The sequence below is a fragment of the Trematomus bernacchii genome, unplaced genomic scaffold (assembly GCF_902827165.1).
Source record: "Trematomus bernacchii unplaced genomic scaffold, fTreBer1.1, whole genome shotgun sequence".
NCBI lineage: Eukaryota > Metazoa > Chordata > Actinopteri > Perciformes > Nototheniidae > Trematomus > Trematomus bernacchii.
Window position 1 is genome coordinate 188955 of NW_022987821.1, and position 18027 is coordinate 206981.

General features: G+C 42.0%; 1 protein-coding gene across 1 annotated transcript in view; it reads right to left on the reverse strand.

Annotated features, from left to right (window-relative positions):
• The window catches only part of LOC117499247 (receptor tyrosine-protein kinase erbB-4-like), a 211332-nt gene that overhangs the window by 7060 nt on the left and 186245 nt on the right, over positions 1-18027 (reverse strand). The window contains exons 22-24 of the mRNA XM_034151628.1: positions 4532-4687; positions 1798-1873; positions 1535-1681 (exon numbers count right to left, since the gene is read on the reverse strand). Coding sequence (XP_034007519.1) covers positions 1535-1681; positions 1798-1873; positions 4532-4687 — 379 coding nt within the window. The remainder of the gene's footprint in view (positions 1-1534; positions 1682-1797; positions 1874-4531; positions 4688-18027) is intronic.

Here is an 18027-nt window from a genome sequence, read left to right on the forward strand (position 1 = left end):
ATAGAAGTGGGTAAAAATGAGAGCTAAAGGAAAATGATTGATATCAGCTACCAGGCTTGAATATTACAAATAAATCAGGAACACGTGGGAGCCCTAAAGCGTGTTAAGTTAAGGGAATCCCTGTAACCTCAGCATTTGAATCATAATTGTTCAGACATTTAACATAGCACATACAATTTATTCTCCTCGTGCGGGAGGAATGAGTTGGCGTTGTTATTAGGGTAAATGGCTGCAGGGCCTGCTTCTGTGCTGTCAAAAGCCATTGGCATGACTGTTTCATTTGGAAAAAGAAAAATGGGATATTATGACATTTCGGATTGGATTAACATTTTTCCGTCAGGGGAATACGCTTTGATATGGATCTCCAAGCTGGATCGCATCGATGTCTTTCAACACATTTGGCATTCTCTAATGCTCCAGCAGAATTGAAAAGTTTCATTTCAATTTCAAGTAGAACGGATACAATATGTGTCCAATTAAAAATAACTTAAAGACAAGGGAAAACAAGTCATAAAGTTGATGTGTGGCCATTTTTACGTCGACCAGCAGTAGACAGGAAGTGACTGAAATCTACCCCACCATAGTTGGGTTCAGTGTGGAGGAAACGGAGAGCCAAGCAGCCGATAGCTGGCAGATCTAATAGCATGGATTGGCACGCACGCCTGGAGCGTTTCCTGGAAATATGGGAGGGGTGGATCCCTCTACAGCCATGTTCACCAGAACCAGAATCCAGCCAGGGGAAGATGGGAGAATTTGTGACGCATGAATAAAAAGTGGGTTTTTGGATGAGTTCGGGTGCTACGGCTGGGGGGGGAGGTGTAGTCGTCCAGATGGAGGATGACACTGACAAAGATGTTGCAGACCATAAAGCAGCCAGTTTTCCGAATTGTTTCCTCCTCTCTCCTCTTTACATACCCGCTTCCCTTCCAATGGGAGCCCCAGAGCTCAGATAACCAGATGCATATTAAAAAATATGAACCCTTTTTATTAAACTACAGCTCATCGGTGACACCTCAAAGCTGAGTTGGAGCGGTGGATAAACATGATTTAAAAATAAGATTACTGTATGTGCTCATTGAGTTAGAGTGTTGTTCGGAAACATTGCCTTTAACCCGTTAAAGAATCTATGCTAAGCTAGATTTTTTAATACAAAACATGACGTAACTTTGTAACTGCTTATGATAGAGACAGAATTTGAATTGTGACTGAACTGTGAGAATCTCAGCTTGTGAGTTATTGTGTCATCATGGCAAAATGAGCCCTAAATATAAGTTGAGATTGAAAATGTCCGAGGAAATGGCGCAATTACCCTGTCCATTATTTTCATGAAAAAATAGCCCAACCCTCAAAATTGATAGTTGATAGAGTGTCTCTCCTTGAAGGAATAGTACCATTTTCAGAAAAAGGGTAATTTTCTTTCTTGCAGTGAGTTAGATGAAAAGATTGATACCTCTCTGTCGTATCGCATGAACCATATTTTGCATCTTGTTTGTGAGTGTCTGTATGCGTTATTATGTAGTGTGCGTTTCCTCACATTTCACCATGACCATGTAGACATCTATGGTGCAAATTGGCGGCTGAGGCAGACGCTCCCCTTTCTCCAGGATGTCGGGGATTTCTCTCGTGGGGATGCCGTCGTACGGTTTGCCTCCGAATGTCATCAGCTCCCAGATGGTCACTCCTGGAGGACGTCGGGGGAAAGGAAACAGGAAACAAGAAAGATGGAGAAACGAGATTAGAAGAAAGAAAAAGGGGCAAAATGGAAATTAAGAAAACGATGAGACAACAAGGACCCACCATAACTCCACACGTCACTCTGATGGGTGAACTTCCTGTAGTGGATGCATTCCAGAGCCATCCATTTAATGGGCATCTGAGGAGAGAGAAATACAGACACAAACATTTTAATATGAAAAAGACAGAAAATCACACATGACAATCTTCCATTATTTCCAATATTCTGCTCAACAGCTGACCTATATTTTAATCCAGCGTTTGTGAGATATCGGGATATCGACAAGCATATTTTGCTTTGCTCGATAATACTCAAGTACTGTGATTGATTAGCTCCAGTCCAACTCTGGGATCATCAATAGTGGGCGTACAGGACCATTGGCCTCACATTATCTCCACGGTGTGGGAAATAGTAATAAAACGAGCCCTTTGACATTCCTCACAAGGGCAGCGGCACGCATCGCCATATCCTAACCAACATATGATCTCTGTATTGACTGGAGGGAGGGGATCTCCAGCTGTAGAGCCCACTGAACAAGGCAATTATCTGGGCTTTTGCACACACATGCTCACGATGGGTCATTTAGAATAAAGCCCCGCCTTCGACGTGTCTTCTCTTCAGGGAAACGATCAGAGGGGGAAGGAAATGCTTTACGTTGCAACATCTCCCACCTTTTTCATTTATTAAATATGTTTCACTCGCTTTAAATTCAACTGCCCCCCGGCTCGATAGACGCAGCAAATGAACAAGCCAATTTAATAAAGGGAGTTGATCAGGACAATTTGCAAAGCAAGTCTCGAGCGAGGGAACAAGAAGGGGCTTCTGATTAATGTCGTCTCGGTCTCCAAACAAAACAAACTGATTGGAAAGTGTGGCGCTGTTATTTGTTTGGATGGAGTGTTTCTAAGAGCTTTATTAGGGAGAGTTCACTTTGCTCGACCAAAAGAGTTTCACTGCTTCACGTTAAATGCATTTGTTTCTTTTTTGGTAATTAAGATATCTAGGTTGAAAACACCCAATGGGAAATAGGAAAATACATATGTTTTTCTTCATTTCTCCATTTATACTTGGTAGACAACAATGTATTTCTAATTAATACTTAGTTTTTGCAATTAGACATACATAAATGTTAATAAAAGATACATATATTGTGTTAATGGTTGTATTACAGTGTTAGAGGGGACTGTTACTGAGCATTTTTAGAGCTTTGTCTATGTTTAAGGTCAGGTGAGAAAATGCCTGCCAAGAGAGAACATGCATTTATTTTATTTTGTATTCATTTAGCTGTCCCAGTGTAGACATACTCTTAAAGCTCTGTGCAATGAACATTATAATAAGAATGGAAATAAGAGTATGAATATAAAAGATACATTGTGTAGGTACTGCTTCTGCTAAAATCATTATTTGAGCAGTTGGATCTAAGATTAAAGAAAAAACATTAGGGCTGTCAATCGATTAAAATATTTAATCGCGATTAATCGCATGATTGTCCATAGTTAATCGCGATTAATCGCAAATTAATCGCACATTTTTTATCTGTTCTAAATGTACCTTAGAGGGATATTTTTCAAGTTTTTAATACTCTTATCAACATATGAGTGGACAACTATGCTTTATATGTTTGTTTATTATCATTTGAACAATGACAAATATTCTCATGAATATTAAACACAACAACCTCTGAACATTACAAATATTCGCCTCAATTCAACCTAGAACCTCTCTCATACAATACTGTGTGTGTGTGTGTGTGTGTGTGTGTGTGTGTGTGTGTGTGTGTGTGTGTGTGTGTGTGTGTGTGTGTGTGTGTGTGTGTGTGTGTGAATGTGGAGGATCGTTGGAGCTATGTGCAGCTCAAGGCATATATGCCTGTGTGTATGAGCTGTGTTGCGCGCACTATCCGTGCTGAGTGTGCTGTCTGGCTACCTGCATAAAGTCAAGTGCTCGGCGCAGTTGTCGGCGAAATGTCGCTCCTCTGTTTTCATTGAAACAGCTCCTTATATCCGTTAGCTCAGCTAGCTAGCACCAGATGCTAACAACAACACGTAAGGTGTGCTTCGCTCGCGCCACACATACACACACCCTCCCGGTCCTCCCGATGGCCAGTCCGGGCCTGCCGGTGAGCGTGGAAGTGTGGTCTGCCACAAGCGGGCAGCAGGAGCGGGGCTGTCAGCATCAGCTTGTAGATGGTATTTTAAACTCGATGCGCTCTGAAACTACGGCGGCCGAGGACAAAAAATACACATGCGTTAATCGCGTTAAAATAATTAGTGGCGTTAATTTTTTTTTGCGTTAACGCGTTATTAACGCGTTAACTTGACAGCCCTAAAAAACATATGTTGTGTTTTTAATGTGTGCCTCTCTAAGGCAAACTATTACATTTTATTAAAATCTTAATGTTCCCATTTATTGGTGCTTGTCTTTGCATCTTGAAATTACTAATTATATTGAACTGCTTATGCAAAAAAAAACTACCGCAATATATATATTTTTAATACTTTGTATATACTTACCAAAAAAAATCTTCCCCGGTCTTTTTGTTTGCAGTATAAACAGTACCACACACACACACACACACACACACACACACACACACACACACACACACACACACACACACACACACACACACACACACACACACACACACACACACACACACACACACACACACACACACACACACACACACACACACACACACACACACACACACACACACACACACACACACACACACACACACACACACACACACACACACACACACACACACACGCCTCCACTTACACCAACCTTGCCCCCGTCTGCGTTGTACTCCTTCTCGTCGGCGTCCAGCAGCCGCGCCAGGCCGAAGTCGGTGATCTTGATGTGATTGGGCGACTTCACCAGCACATTGCGGGCTGCCAGGTCTCTGTGGACCAGCCTCCTCTCCTCCAGGTACATCATCCCCTGAGAGAGGGAAGGAGAAAAGGTGAGGGGACTATAAATCTTCTCATGAGGCCGTCTATCATTTCATATCCCGGTCTGAGATCGTCGATGCGCTAAATGTCAGCCCTAACGTCAAATGATTGTCATAACTGTCATCATCATTAACCGCACGCCCACACGGACATTTAGATTCCATCTTTCATCGTTATCATACCCCATAAATGATACAGAGAATGTTAGGCAGCTTTCATGGTACAGCAGAGATGTCAGAAAGTCAGAAATTCAAACTTTTGACATGTGAAACTCTTGAGTCACAGCTCTAAAGAAGAGAACAGAAAAAAACTCAAAGGTTTTTGAGAGGCAGAAATCTGACAAAACGTCAACTTGCAGAGGATCCAGTGGCAGACAAGTCCTTATTAGATATGTGATAACACTTTCTATGACACATAACATACTTGTGAGTTTAGATCTGCTATAGAACTGCATGATTATAGTTATAGACACACATACATATTCATAGTGCTTTCTAACCATCAACACAAATTATAGAACCTTATTGGGTCAAAATCATAATACTTCAATACTTGGCTTTAATTTTAAAAGGAACTACTGTACTTTTAACATTCCCATAGTTGTTATCTATTTATATTGCATTATAATCACTGTTATGCATTATAATTTGATTAGAAATGACAAATTCAACCTATTTTCTGTGTGCTCCGATTGCATATATTTTATCTTAATTAGTATAATAATACATTTTAACTGCAATTAATATGAATTATACATGAAAACAATTAGAATCATAAATAATCCTTGCAAAAAATGATGCAAATATGAAGTAGTATGATATTTCAGTTTATAACTCATTCTGAAATGCTCTAAAATGTGTTACGATCAATGTGAAAAGAATGACAAATATGTAAAACTAACATTATTCCGTGCTTTAAGTAGATTATAGTTAACAGATTTTTTACAATGCCTCCTGATTCCTGCATGCTGAAACATATATTTGAAAAGCTGCCAACACCAGATATTAAAGTGATATAGTGAAATATTAATGCAGGTGAAAGGACATCTTTCTCCCTGCAGTATCTGGACAGAGCAGCTTGTAAAACTACAAGATCAAACAGACACTGGCCGTGTCTCAGTGTGTCTTTCAGTGTGTCTTTCAGTGTGTAACATCAATCTCTACTCCTCGTAACATGTCCAACTGCGGTGTAATCTTGTTCCGTCATAGCAGAGATTGTGTTTCTGACATGCCGCCTCCGTGTCCTCGATAACGGGGGGGGGGGGGGGGCATTTTCAAGACGGCTGGGCAGGTGGGCAGGTGGAACAATAGATGTCCTTCCAATTTGTTAACGTTGATTATGAACACCCCGTGAGCAAGGCAAGCGACGGGGGGAAAACAACAAAGCCTTGAGTGGAGAGAATGGCTACTTTGCTCTGCAGCCTTAATTCGTTGCTCAATGGGCTGGATGGAGCAAGGTCTGTTTGACAGTCGCATAAAAACCCATTTGCAGCCATGCGAGACAGAGGTTTAGCTGCAAACACACATGGCGTCTTTTTTCTCACCGAAGAGGTTTCATCATGCCTTCATGGGCACTGACACACGCTCATCTCCGTGTTTTGTGCTCATAGCTTTCCACAACTGCCGGATGAGCAGGCAAGGTTGGACCGATTGAAGTGTATTAGACTGGATGTTAAACAAGTGGATGCCATTTTTCAAGACGATCAATAAAAACACACCGAGAGGAGGGAGGCAGACAATGAAAAGATTTCAACCAAGGTCCACGCCTCCGAATCATTGTCCATTTACCACACGGTGAAAATACTTTTCATAAATAAATAAATATAAGTGTGTGTGGGCACATAGCGAGGCACATTGTGTTGAAATGCTCCACCTCCTCGTCTCAGACAAATGTGAGAATAAATCGATAGCGCCGACGTTTGGCGCTATCATCCATCATCCGCTGGCCTCTTGGAGACAGACACACACACAGAGACAGAGACCACCCGGAGACCACCCCCTACTCCAAAGAAAGACATATTTCACAGAGCGTAGTCTCGCAATATCTTTATCTGTCTTTCCTTTTGCGTTGTCTTTCACTCTTTTTCTTTTTTGTACCAGTTCAGGCACTCTCCCTCAACTTATTCCATTTCTTTCTTGGAAAGAGCAAGGCCCCAAACACCTCACAGTTTGCTGAAAGAGTATTTAAAATAGATTACTTCTAGGGGGTTCGGGCAGGCGATCAATAACAATGCTGATTACAATAAGCCTGAAGACGCCAGCGCCACGCAATATTTGTCCCCGATGTCAACGTCGAGAGGAATTAGGAATCAATGGGCCACACAGTCCATTAATACACTTCGACTTAAAGTGACAGGGCAATGAGGGGAGGCCATCGCACTGACAGGGTGAATGTACAGCGGATCAACAAGCCAATTAATTTTCAGCCACTCCGGGCGGTAAACACCATAGTCCCGGAGGAGGATGTGGGGGCAGCCCCGGTTTTAGAGGGTCCCGCTGATCGGGCTGCTTTCACACTGCTTAAGAGCGGCAATCCCCGGAGTCCTGAGGTGTTTCTAAATGGAATTGGATCATTTGTGATTACATAACTTGTTTGTTGTCGATCGCACAGGAAGTTGCAGGGGCAGTAATTAAACCTGCCACGTTTGGTAAACAACGTTCCTGCTCCATTATAAATCGTACTCGTTGGAGTCCACACAATATATTACTGTTGTACGATTGACAGGAAGAAGGAGCTTCACTGATTGGTTGCAAGGTTTTCTTACTCATACTAATGCATATTGGTCATGTTATGAATTGCAGATGAAGTTTTAGCTCCATTTGGCAAAACCAATGAAAGAGGAAAACCTTCTTTGCACCCCTGAAAGGTAGAATCCCTTTGTGTTTTCTCTCAGACACCCTTTCTTCTGTGTAGAGAGCGTTTGAGGCACTCCAAACTTTCCACTCAGCTGCAGCACTCAGAGTTCAAAGTATACAGTATGTTTACGGCTGACCTTTAAAAGGCAAGATGATGCATGGGCTTATGTACACAGACGGAGGGAAAATGCATCCTGTCTCTGTCACTTCTAGTTTCCTACTAAGTATAATAAAAACACTTTTAAATATTATTAATGAAAAAAATATAAACCTGTATGCACAACGGTAATGTGATTCATTGACTAACTAAAGATGTAACATGTGATCCATTTCTTTGGCAGGTTTGCAGGCAGGAACAATCCGCACAAAGGCTCCTAAAGTTCACATCAGAGCCCTTAAGCACAGACTAAAGCTCCTGTGGACTTAACAGGAGGGCATCTAAAAACCTGCGACATCGTGAGATCCGATAGAAGATTTCAAGGGCAGCTGGTAACATTCTCTCAGAAGAAGTCCCTATGTCGTACGCTATTGAAAGAAAACCTTTGATTTTTGTATGAAAGCTTAACATGTCATGGGAAAAGAGCTAAGGAGGCCTGAATCTTGTTGATCTTGTGTTCATTTCCCGTGTGAAACCAAATGCTTTGTTTTTTAAAACTGACGACATCATGTCACGTGACGACACCTCAAGGAGACTTTCCTAGCTTAAGTTACATAACAAACTAGTTTTGTTAACTAACCCTAATTGCAAGGTTAACCACGTGTTGCACCGTGAACTTGGAAAACCTGCGTCATTTAATTTGTATTACGCGTTGGCACTCTGGAACAAAACTCCAATTTTAATGTTGACATTATGTCAGATTCAGAAGAGCAACAGCAGCAGCAGCTTTAAGTACAATTATTTGGTTCGGGGCCTGCATAAAAAAGAAAAACACGTACTTGAACCCCATATGAAAGGCCCCGTGGGAGCTGCGCACAGAGAGCTTTGTGAGCCACATGCTACACTGGAGCATTAAGGTCAAGGACCCAGCAGCACTGTTGCCCATCCAAAATGACGGCAGGGTATGTTTTAAGCCCTCAGAGCATGAAGTGCTACCATGCTAGTGTGAAATATAAAACTTTGGTTTTTAACATTGCACTTTATGGAACTTTTCAACAGCTGTTCAGCTGAGACCTTTGCAAGAGTCACAGCATGCTTTAGGACAAGTCCGCAGCACTGTCACCCATGAGCAAAAATAGTTGTGCAGCCAAATGTTTCACCAGCACATTTCTTCATGTGATAGCCATCTTTACATCTGTTCACATTCTTCATAGTTTACCGCTCTCTGCTGTTGTGCTGTGCTGTTGTCTCAGAGAAAAATGGATCAGGCTTTTAATTGCTATTTTCAAGTTCAGTCAAATAAATCGAGAGAGGATGTGGTTGGTGTTTTTGGTCTTTGTAGTTTATCCTCGTCTGACCCGACACAGGATACCAGGTGGGATAATATCAATTTTTTTTAAAACACTGAGGTCTGTTTTCATCTCAGTGGAGCCCTGGATTGTTTACAGGGATTAAAAGTGTTCTGAAGCACGCAACAGACCGGGTCACGGCTGGTCTGTGACCCATTAGCACCTCCTCTCAAGCAGGGGGAAAAGGAGGACTAGAGATCTGAGTCTTCGGCAATGGAGGAAAACAAGAGGATGACGCCAAGCATGAATAAAAGAGTAGAGTGGTGTGGAACTGCAGGGAGCAGTACACCTCAGCGGGGGGGAGAGAGATGCTGTGGAATAAAAGATGCTGGGTATAAAGGGGAGCAGTTGGAAGGTAAGTGGAGAAACAGGAGGACGGACATGATGGAGTACAGCAGGTTAGAAATTCAACTTCCAATGTTTGTCTGTGATATCGACAGCATTACCTATACACTGACGGGGAATCATTGTTAAGCATGTCTGCGTTTGTTGCCAGGCAACATGCTTTTAGAGGAAGCATCAACGGTAAATTGACACAAACATCCATGAGCTCATTTAATGGGGAATTCATGTCAGGAAACGATGGCATGCTGGGTTTCCAGAGGGAGCGATAAGAGCGCCACATGTGGTGCACCCACCCCCATCTCCTGGCAAATCCCCCCCACCGCAAACCCCACCTAATGGGCGAAGAAGCAGCAACAATGTGAGCAATAAGGGTGTCCGAGCGTGGGGGACTGGGTCCGGTGCGATAAGGAACCACAATGGCTCCGCTCAGGTGGTGCATTTGGTCGCCTGTCACATGGTGTGTGCTGCAGGCGAGATAGACTGGAAGCTGTTCCCACCGAGCTGGCAGTCTCAAGAGCACGTGTGTGAAAATGTGTGTTAAAGAAAAAAGGGAAAATAGAAGAATCCACAAGTCAATGTCCACATGCGCCTCTCTTTAATCATGTTTATATCCAAACAAATTTACTTCTGAAGCTTTGAAATCACTTTGCATCACGGTTCGGCACGTAGCAATTTGCAAAAGAAAAAGAGGCGAGGGAAAAAAAAAACAAGAAGCTATGGTGGTGTACAGTTGTGAATTATCTCCACGGAAACCAATAAGCTGCAAAGTGCGTCAGCGGATGGTTTGGATGGTTAATGAACGTTCCAGGTGAATGTGACATGATGTGACATATACCCATAACGACAGCTCAGCGGTGGCGCAGCAGTTGGGGTGAAGGCCCATTTACTCCGCATTCAGCCGTTCTGGAAGCACAGTGCAGGAAAAAATGCACCGATTTATCAACCTGAGCCGAGTGTGTTTAGGAGTGTGTGAGCATCTGTGAGCACCTGTGAGAGTGCGGGGTGTGTACAGAGGGAGATAAAGCAAGAGAGGGGGAGATTCCTTCAGTGGGAGAGGTACTTTAGAACAATGGGCCTCATTTACCAGGATGTTTAATTCAAGTTGATCCACATTAGCAGGTTGCTGATTGCCATATAAGGGCAGGACATACAAAGGTTGACAGATTTGAGTCAGGGTTGAACTCCAAAATGGCCATTAACCAGTTTTGTGATGTCCCACTGATATTTGACCTGGAACTCCATGAGTCTAATTGGACGTTTGCGCCAGATTTGAAGAATTTCCCTTTTAAGAGTTCTTGAGGTATCTCACTCTCAACAAGAGGATGGCGGGGAGGTCACAGTGACATTGATCTTTTACCCTCAAACTCTGGTCAGTTCTTCTTTGAGTCAGGTGGAAGTTAGTGCCACATTTTAAGACATTTCCCCCAGGCACTTGTGAAATTCCGCGTCTACGATAATTGGCCGGACTACTGACCTAAAGGCCCTAATGGTTTGAAAGCTAATGAAAAGATAATGAATTCATTTCTTTTTCTAAATAGAATTGAACTGAAAGCAATTATTTTCCCAAACATGTCAGCTTTAAGTTGTTCTTAAGTGTTCTTCTGAGAGTGCATCGTGGTTTAACAACAGATCTCTTCTTAAGAACGTTTGGGGAATTAGGCCCAATTTTGGAACTTGTTTCCGCTTGATGTCTTGGTCTTCCGTTCTTAATTACCTACACCTCAAGAGAGGGAACTAAATGTAAAATGATCTAAGCTCTGTCGCCATGATCACAACTCCCCTGTGGGACAAAAAGATCCCTCCAAAATGTCACTGTGCAGGCAATAAAAGACCGCTGCTGGCAAATTTACATTAGCAAATGTCAATAATTTTTGGGCTGTTGCAGTGGAATTACAGAAGGGGAAACTTTTTGATCAGTAAAGTTTGAGGAAAAACTTAGCTTGAATCTATCTCATATGAAGACGAAGCGCTTCTTGCTTTCAGATCAATATCTAGCGGCAACACAAGATGACATGTGCAGCGATGCGGCTAAATCTTCTTGCTGGGTGATGGCACTATCGAAGCATCAATTAATGCCGGTAAGATTGAGACCTTGTGACGTTTAAAATAGCCTATAGGCAGCGCTAATGATTGGTTACGGTGACAGCACAGCGGCCTCTGCGTTCGGCAGGTGAAGCAAACAGAGAGTAATTGAGAGAAGAAAAAGGACCTAAGATCGGATCCTTATTTCATTCCACCGAGCACCGACGTCTATACATTGTCCGATATACTTGATGAGAAGTTGTGTTTTTAATCACAGCAGATAATTATCGCAGCAAGAAGCCGTTGGCGTTGATTCAACCTTCCCACCGGCTACTTCTAAAGTGAAAATGTGGACATGCACTGGTGAGTAAACACAGTTGTTTGGATGTTTGAGTGCTTATACAAATCATATGCATTTAAACATGATTGCATATGCGCAAACACGCACATGTTTTCTTATTATACTGCCGTTTACTTCCGGAAAATCACTACTTTAGTAAATCCAGCTGAGTTAGTTTTATTAAAATGACATATGTAATTCGTATAGCACCTTTAATGCAAGTGCAGTTAAAAGTGGTATACAGATGCCTGAGACAACAAGTACAAAATAATAGAAAATATTTTAAAAAATCATCAATTTGACAGATTAAGACTATAAACCAAGATAATAAAATAAAAAAGAATATAATAAAAATCTGTTATTACAGTAAAAGTGGTAACACAGCAGTAAATAAAAACTTGATTAATAAAAAGAAATGTAATAATATGAAAACGTACAATTAAATACTTGAATAAATGATGATAGTCCATGATTATTAGGTAGGCATTGTTATTGAAGTTTTAACAATACATTGTATGAACAGATTTCAGAAACGTATGCAGAGTTGCAGGAGAATCCACGCAAATGTCCGTCTCCCACTCTCATCTGGGAGCGTGCATATGCCTGTGTCTAATGAGACTCAGCTCAGGCGTCATGAGTAATAGGTGTGTATGGAGAGAGGTGACCGATGCAATCAGGCCTCCCTACCCCGTGGATCTGGCAGACAATCCCTCCCCTTATGCATCCTTGAGCACTGCTGATCCTTACAGATAATTAGAAAGACCCGGGGGGCTTATCCCCTCCACAGTCTACCTCCACCCTCATTTTGGTGCATCAGCAAGGACATGTTCGGGGAGGGGTCCATGTGTGTGCATTGGAGGATGGGGAAATCTGCTCAGGATGCACATTAGTTGGTTTTGTTTCACACTGTTTGGTAACCACGGCGTGATGTGTTTCCCTGACAAGCTCTGAGATGCAAAGAATTGTGGGACTTTAATATTAATGAAGCCCCTGGGAAATGAATTGCTGAACATGGACACGGCATGGAGGCTGCTGACTGTATTCAATTCACCGTAACTTGATCATTTGTAACAGTAGAAAATGTAAAAGGGTCATTGAGTGTGATTATTGATTACAATGTTCTTAACCGACAATGGTGAACACGATCGAGACATGATTAATTCATGTCTGTCTTTTTTGTTTGGCCCTGACTTCCATTGTATCTTGTCTCTATGTGCATGGATTTGAGAGATGTTGACTGTTTAAAATAAAGGAAAAAGACTAGGAAAAACCTTAGAAAAAGACAACAAACAAGGCAGCTCAGCCAGAGAGTACACAAGGTCTTTTTTTACAGCCAAAGTATTCCTTCAGATGAGAAAAAAACAACTCAATATACTAACTCAAATGCCTAGCGGCAACTTTGGTGGTTTAATTTCAAACCAACATGGACAACTTTCATTCCATCAACAGTTCCATCTGAAATGTAAACTTCATCTACTGAAGAAGACAGCTTAAAGCTCTGGAAGCAGATAGTAAGAAGACTTTGAGTTGGAATTATTAACAATTCAATACTCTTTTGGTATCTATAGTAGTATTTCACCACAACAATGGACTTAAAATAAGATACAGTACACTACACGCTTGAATTAATGTAAGCAAATGCAAGCCATCCAAAATGGCGTTAAACCTGAGGATATCATTTGGCCAAAAGTACATAGATTAAAACGATAGTTCTAACATACAATGGCACGCCTCAGAAAACACACATTCAACATGTTAATAATAAACAGGCAGATCTGTTTGCTTCTCATCCATTAACTGGAATATAAACTGATGCTGTTGGCAGGAGTCATTTTACTGTTCAGTCCATAATCATAATTGTTTTCATCGCTCTATAGACAATTGTTCCTGTTTAAACACCTTCTATTCAAATCGACATGATGGAGACAAGCACTGATCTCTGAACTCTAGTATGCTGTCTTAATATAGTTGTATATGTATATATATAACATGTTTAATAGTCTTCTTACAAGCAAGATCCAAGTAGATATGCTTTATGAGTATCTCTTGGGGTTTCCCACAGGAGGGAGCTAACAGGCAGTTGGCTAAGTGGTTTTCAATGAGGTATAAAGATGTGAGGGCTATATATGCAAAACAAAGATGTGTACACACTCCTTGGGATACCAAAAGGAGCATGGAGCACTCTTAGGAAGCACACATAGGAAAGCCTGCTCAAATAGGCTATTGCCATTAGACCAGTAAGCCTTCCTGTTTTTCTCTTTTGTGGCAGATTCTATATCTCTCCTAGCATGAGACATATATACACACAGATATATTTGAGCCGGTTGCTGTTACATAAAGCTAATGGCGAGGCCTGTGGTGCAGTGGATTGTGCGTTGGTGTTGGGATCAGGGGGTCACGGGTTCAAACCCCACTGCAGTCAGCATGTCGTTGTGTCCCTGAGACACTTCACCCCAAATTGCTCCTGTGGGGATTGCCCACAGTATTGAGTATGTATGTCGCTTTGGATAAAAGCGTCTAACAAGTGACATGTAATGTAATGTAATGTATCGCCCTAGCAAACAATACATACATACCACAAGGGTACAATATCAGAACATATTTCAACATGGGTGTAAATGTCTAAATACACATGTCCAAGCCTGCATGCAGTCCATTGAGACGTCACTCTTATTGAGATGGGATAACATGATAGCACAAGGAGAAGAAGGTGATTTGATTCAAGGCAAAGACTGAAATCCATCCTTCAATGAGGGAGGAAAATATGAAGGATATGTGCTGAGGGAGGCAGGGAGGGAGGGAGAGAGGTAGTGCAGGAGGGGAGAGAAGTGTTAAGGCTTGGCTAATGAGAACAGGCGAGATGTGTTTGCTCAGCACAGAGCAGCGTATGCAGGGAAGCCAATGACACAGAGGGCTCCACGCTAAGCTTGACCAGATTGGATCTCCAGTCATCGGGTGGCATCTCCGGGGAGCCACTTCGGGATGCAAATCTGAGCACACACTCTGATGTGGGAGCGTACACGTTGGTGTGTCCCCACACACACATAAACACATGGCTGAAGACACACATGGGGCCAAAGATTGGGAGACACATTTAAAAAGTGCACAGATTTGACTTTCCCTGACTAAGTAATCGAAAAAAGAAGTGTGTGTGTTTATGAAGTGTTTTTTTGACTATGTGCTTTTCCATGCACATAGCCCGAAGCATGTACTGTCCATTTTAATGATGTTGCCATGGTGTTTGTACACCAAGAGGCAACCTTCTCTCAAAATGTAAGCAAATGTGTCAGCGCCTTGCATCTTAACTTTATTTATTACCCTTAGGAAGCGATTTTCTAATTGGTTAATGCTCCACTGTTTGTAAAATACAGCATGTTGGAAAAGGTGGAGTTTTAATTAAAGTAGACCATATTGCACATTTATGATAGAGGAGTGGGTTTGAAGTTGCAGTTTGTGGGTTTTTGTGTTTTCTTTCAAAGTGTGTTCTTACTTTATCAAAGTTTTTTGTTTTCGTTGTAGTTCAGCGACCTATGATTTAAAAAAACAAAACAGAATTGCAACCACCAAAAACCAATATGGCGCTGGCCAAGATGTAACTGTAGTCCACAAACTAATAGGTGACATCACATGCACACATGCTTCCAAACATGTTTCAAAATCGTACAGGATTGAGCTCAGACTGGAGAAATGATCTGAGGAGAATTTGTAAAACCGTGCCAAGACTGAAGAGTGCTACTTGAGGGATTCTAACGTCAGTCCATGAGTCTGCCAGTGGGTGTGTTTATACCGACCCCTTCACTGCTCACCAACAAAATGTTAGTATGTGGCCGAGATTCAAGCCTCCATCAAGGCGCCATCCCCCCACAAACCAATCAAGACCCATGTCCAGCCGGGGCTTCACTGCCAAAGACAATCATTTCACCGGCAGGACAGCGACTTGCAGAATCTATTCTACTTCCATTATACTGAGCCTGAGGAGAGACTGTGAGAGGAGGACGGAGGGAGAGAGAAAGTTAGACTGGAGGAGATGGGAGCCAAATTAAAAGACTCCCGTAGCCTCGCATACACTCAGTTCCGATCCCATATTTAATTCAGTGATTGATTTGTTCATTAAAATACATCCCAAACCTAATTATACCATTAATAATCCAAAACCTAATGAAAAAAAGATGCTGTATATGTGTGTGTGAGAGGACGAGTGTGAGAAAGAGAAGGGGAAAACGAGAGAATCAGTTAGTGAGTGATGAAGAGAAGATGGAGACAAGAGGGAGATGCAGACAGAGACATAAATACGAGAACGGGGTCATTAAAAAAATAGTTAGTGTTCTACAACCGAACAAACATTTGCACACAAACACATACAGGGTCACTTCAGGGTATGTGGAAGGAGATCTAGGGCGAACTTTGCCCTTTGTGAGCCCAAGCACATGGCCACCATGGAAACAGAGAATAGACGGATTTAAAAAAAATACATGTTTAAAATCGAGTAGAGGAAAGACAAGAGAGGGATAAAGCAGAATGGGTAGAAAGTAGACGAATAGTAAGAAGGAGAGAAAATGATTTGAAGACATAACAGATGAGGCAAGGAAAGGAAACTAAAAAAGGACATGAAAAGAGAGGAAGGGATATAAAAGGATAGGACACAAACAGGAAGAAGTAAAAAGGGACGTAGAAAAAAAGGAAAAGAATGATCGAGACTAATAAATTAGAAGCCATTCACACAGATCTAAAGAGACCTCTGTGTGTGTCCTGTGCAATGTGTGTTAGAGCATGTGTGCGCCGTTGTGCGAGCGTCAGTCATTGTGTGTGTGGCGGTGGGAGCGGGGCAGCCCTGAGTGTGGCTGGAGATTAATGGGGGCCATTATCTCAATGCCCAAAACACTCAGTGATGAAGAGTCACTGCCTGGCTACAGGCCTCGGCCAATCAATTTGCGGCGCAGCGGTCACCTGCCCGGGTCAGAACCCACATACGGGCGCTGTTCGTGCTGTTGTTGTGGCGATGGTTGGGGGGGAAATGGCAAATTGCCACCACATTATGGTGAAACAGTAAATTGAATCTATTTAGGCGCTGTCTTGAGGTATTCACTGGTTCCATTGTGCAATAGTCCTTAGCTATAGGAGACATTTCAGAAGTAGGTATATCCCTTTTTGTGTCAAACATTATCAATTTTATCAATTATCATTATTATTCAATTACATATCCTGAATGAATTGTGTTGACATTCTTTAATTTACTTTGGGATATACTGTGTGGTCAAGATTAGAAGGTTTACCATGTCTCGCTACTGAAGAGTGCAATTATTAGCAGCAAAGTAATGATGTTGACATTCACAATATAATGGAGAGCAAAGATCATGACAAAGAGACAGTTTCAGTGTATGGAATTGCTGAGTCTTTCTTCTACTTGTTTGATTTCCCCCCTCACCGTTAAGAGATATTCAGGGGTACTGAGAACATAACTGTGATAACAAAAGCATCCCAAGCTGAAAACCATGCTATAATAAATGCTTCTCCTCCATGTTGCCATTGTCATGCTAAGCTAACTGTTTTTCTGGCTAGAGCTTCATATTGAACAGCGGATATGATATGATGATATTGCACTTGAGACTTTACCAACATTTCCATTAAGTTAATAACCCAATAATTATACTCCTGGCACTCTTAATATAAGGAATACAATAAGGTGCTTTTGATGAATGTATCAACTGTATCCTATGGCCCCTCTATATCCCTCTCTATGTTATTTACTCCTCTTCCTCCCTTCCTGTATTCTGCCCTCTATCTTAACAATACCCTTTTCAAAGCTAACTGAAGTCCAAGGGGAAATTGTTCTACCCTTTCCTAGAAAATGGTGTGCCTTTCCGAAGGATGCTGTTTCTCCTGGAGGACAGGTTCCCCATCATTACCTTGAGAGTGCAAAGATCACTCAGGGAAGAGGTCTCGGAGTTATTTATTCTCCTCACATGCTCAAACACACTTCGGCATGGGCTCAAATACACACAAAGAAGCACAAATGAATGGAAAGAAACATTCATGCTCATGGACACGACGCAGAGAATGTCTGTCTTTTTCTGCCTTGAAAAATATCTCGGGGGCTTTGTGATTGAGGACCTGTGGGGTGGATCCAAGAGCAAACACGCTACCTGGCATTAACATCAACTCCATGACATGCTGTTAAATAGACTCCCTGCTGCAACTGGGAACACACACCTGTATCAGCAAGAGGGGAATGTGATTGACTCGATTTGATCCATGAGCAGTTTGATGTGGTTTAGCTTCGTTTTTAGCCATGCTAGCATCATGTCTTAAGGGAGAATGAGA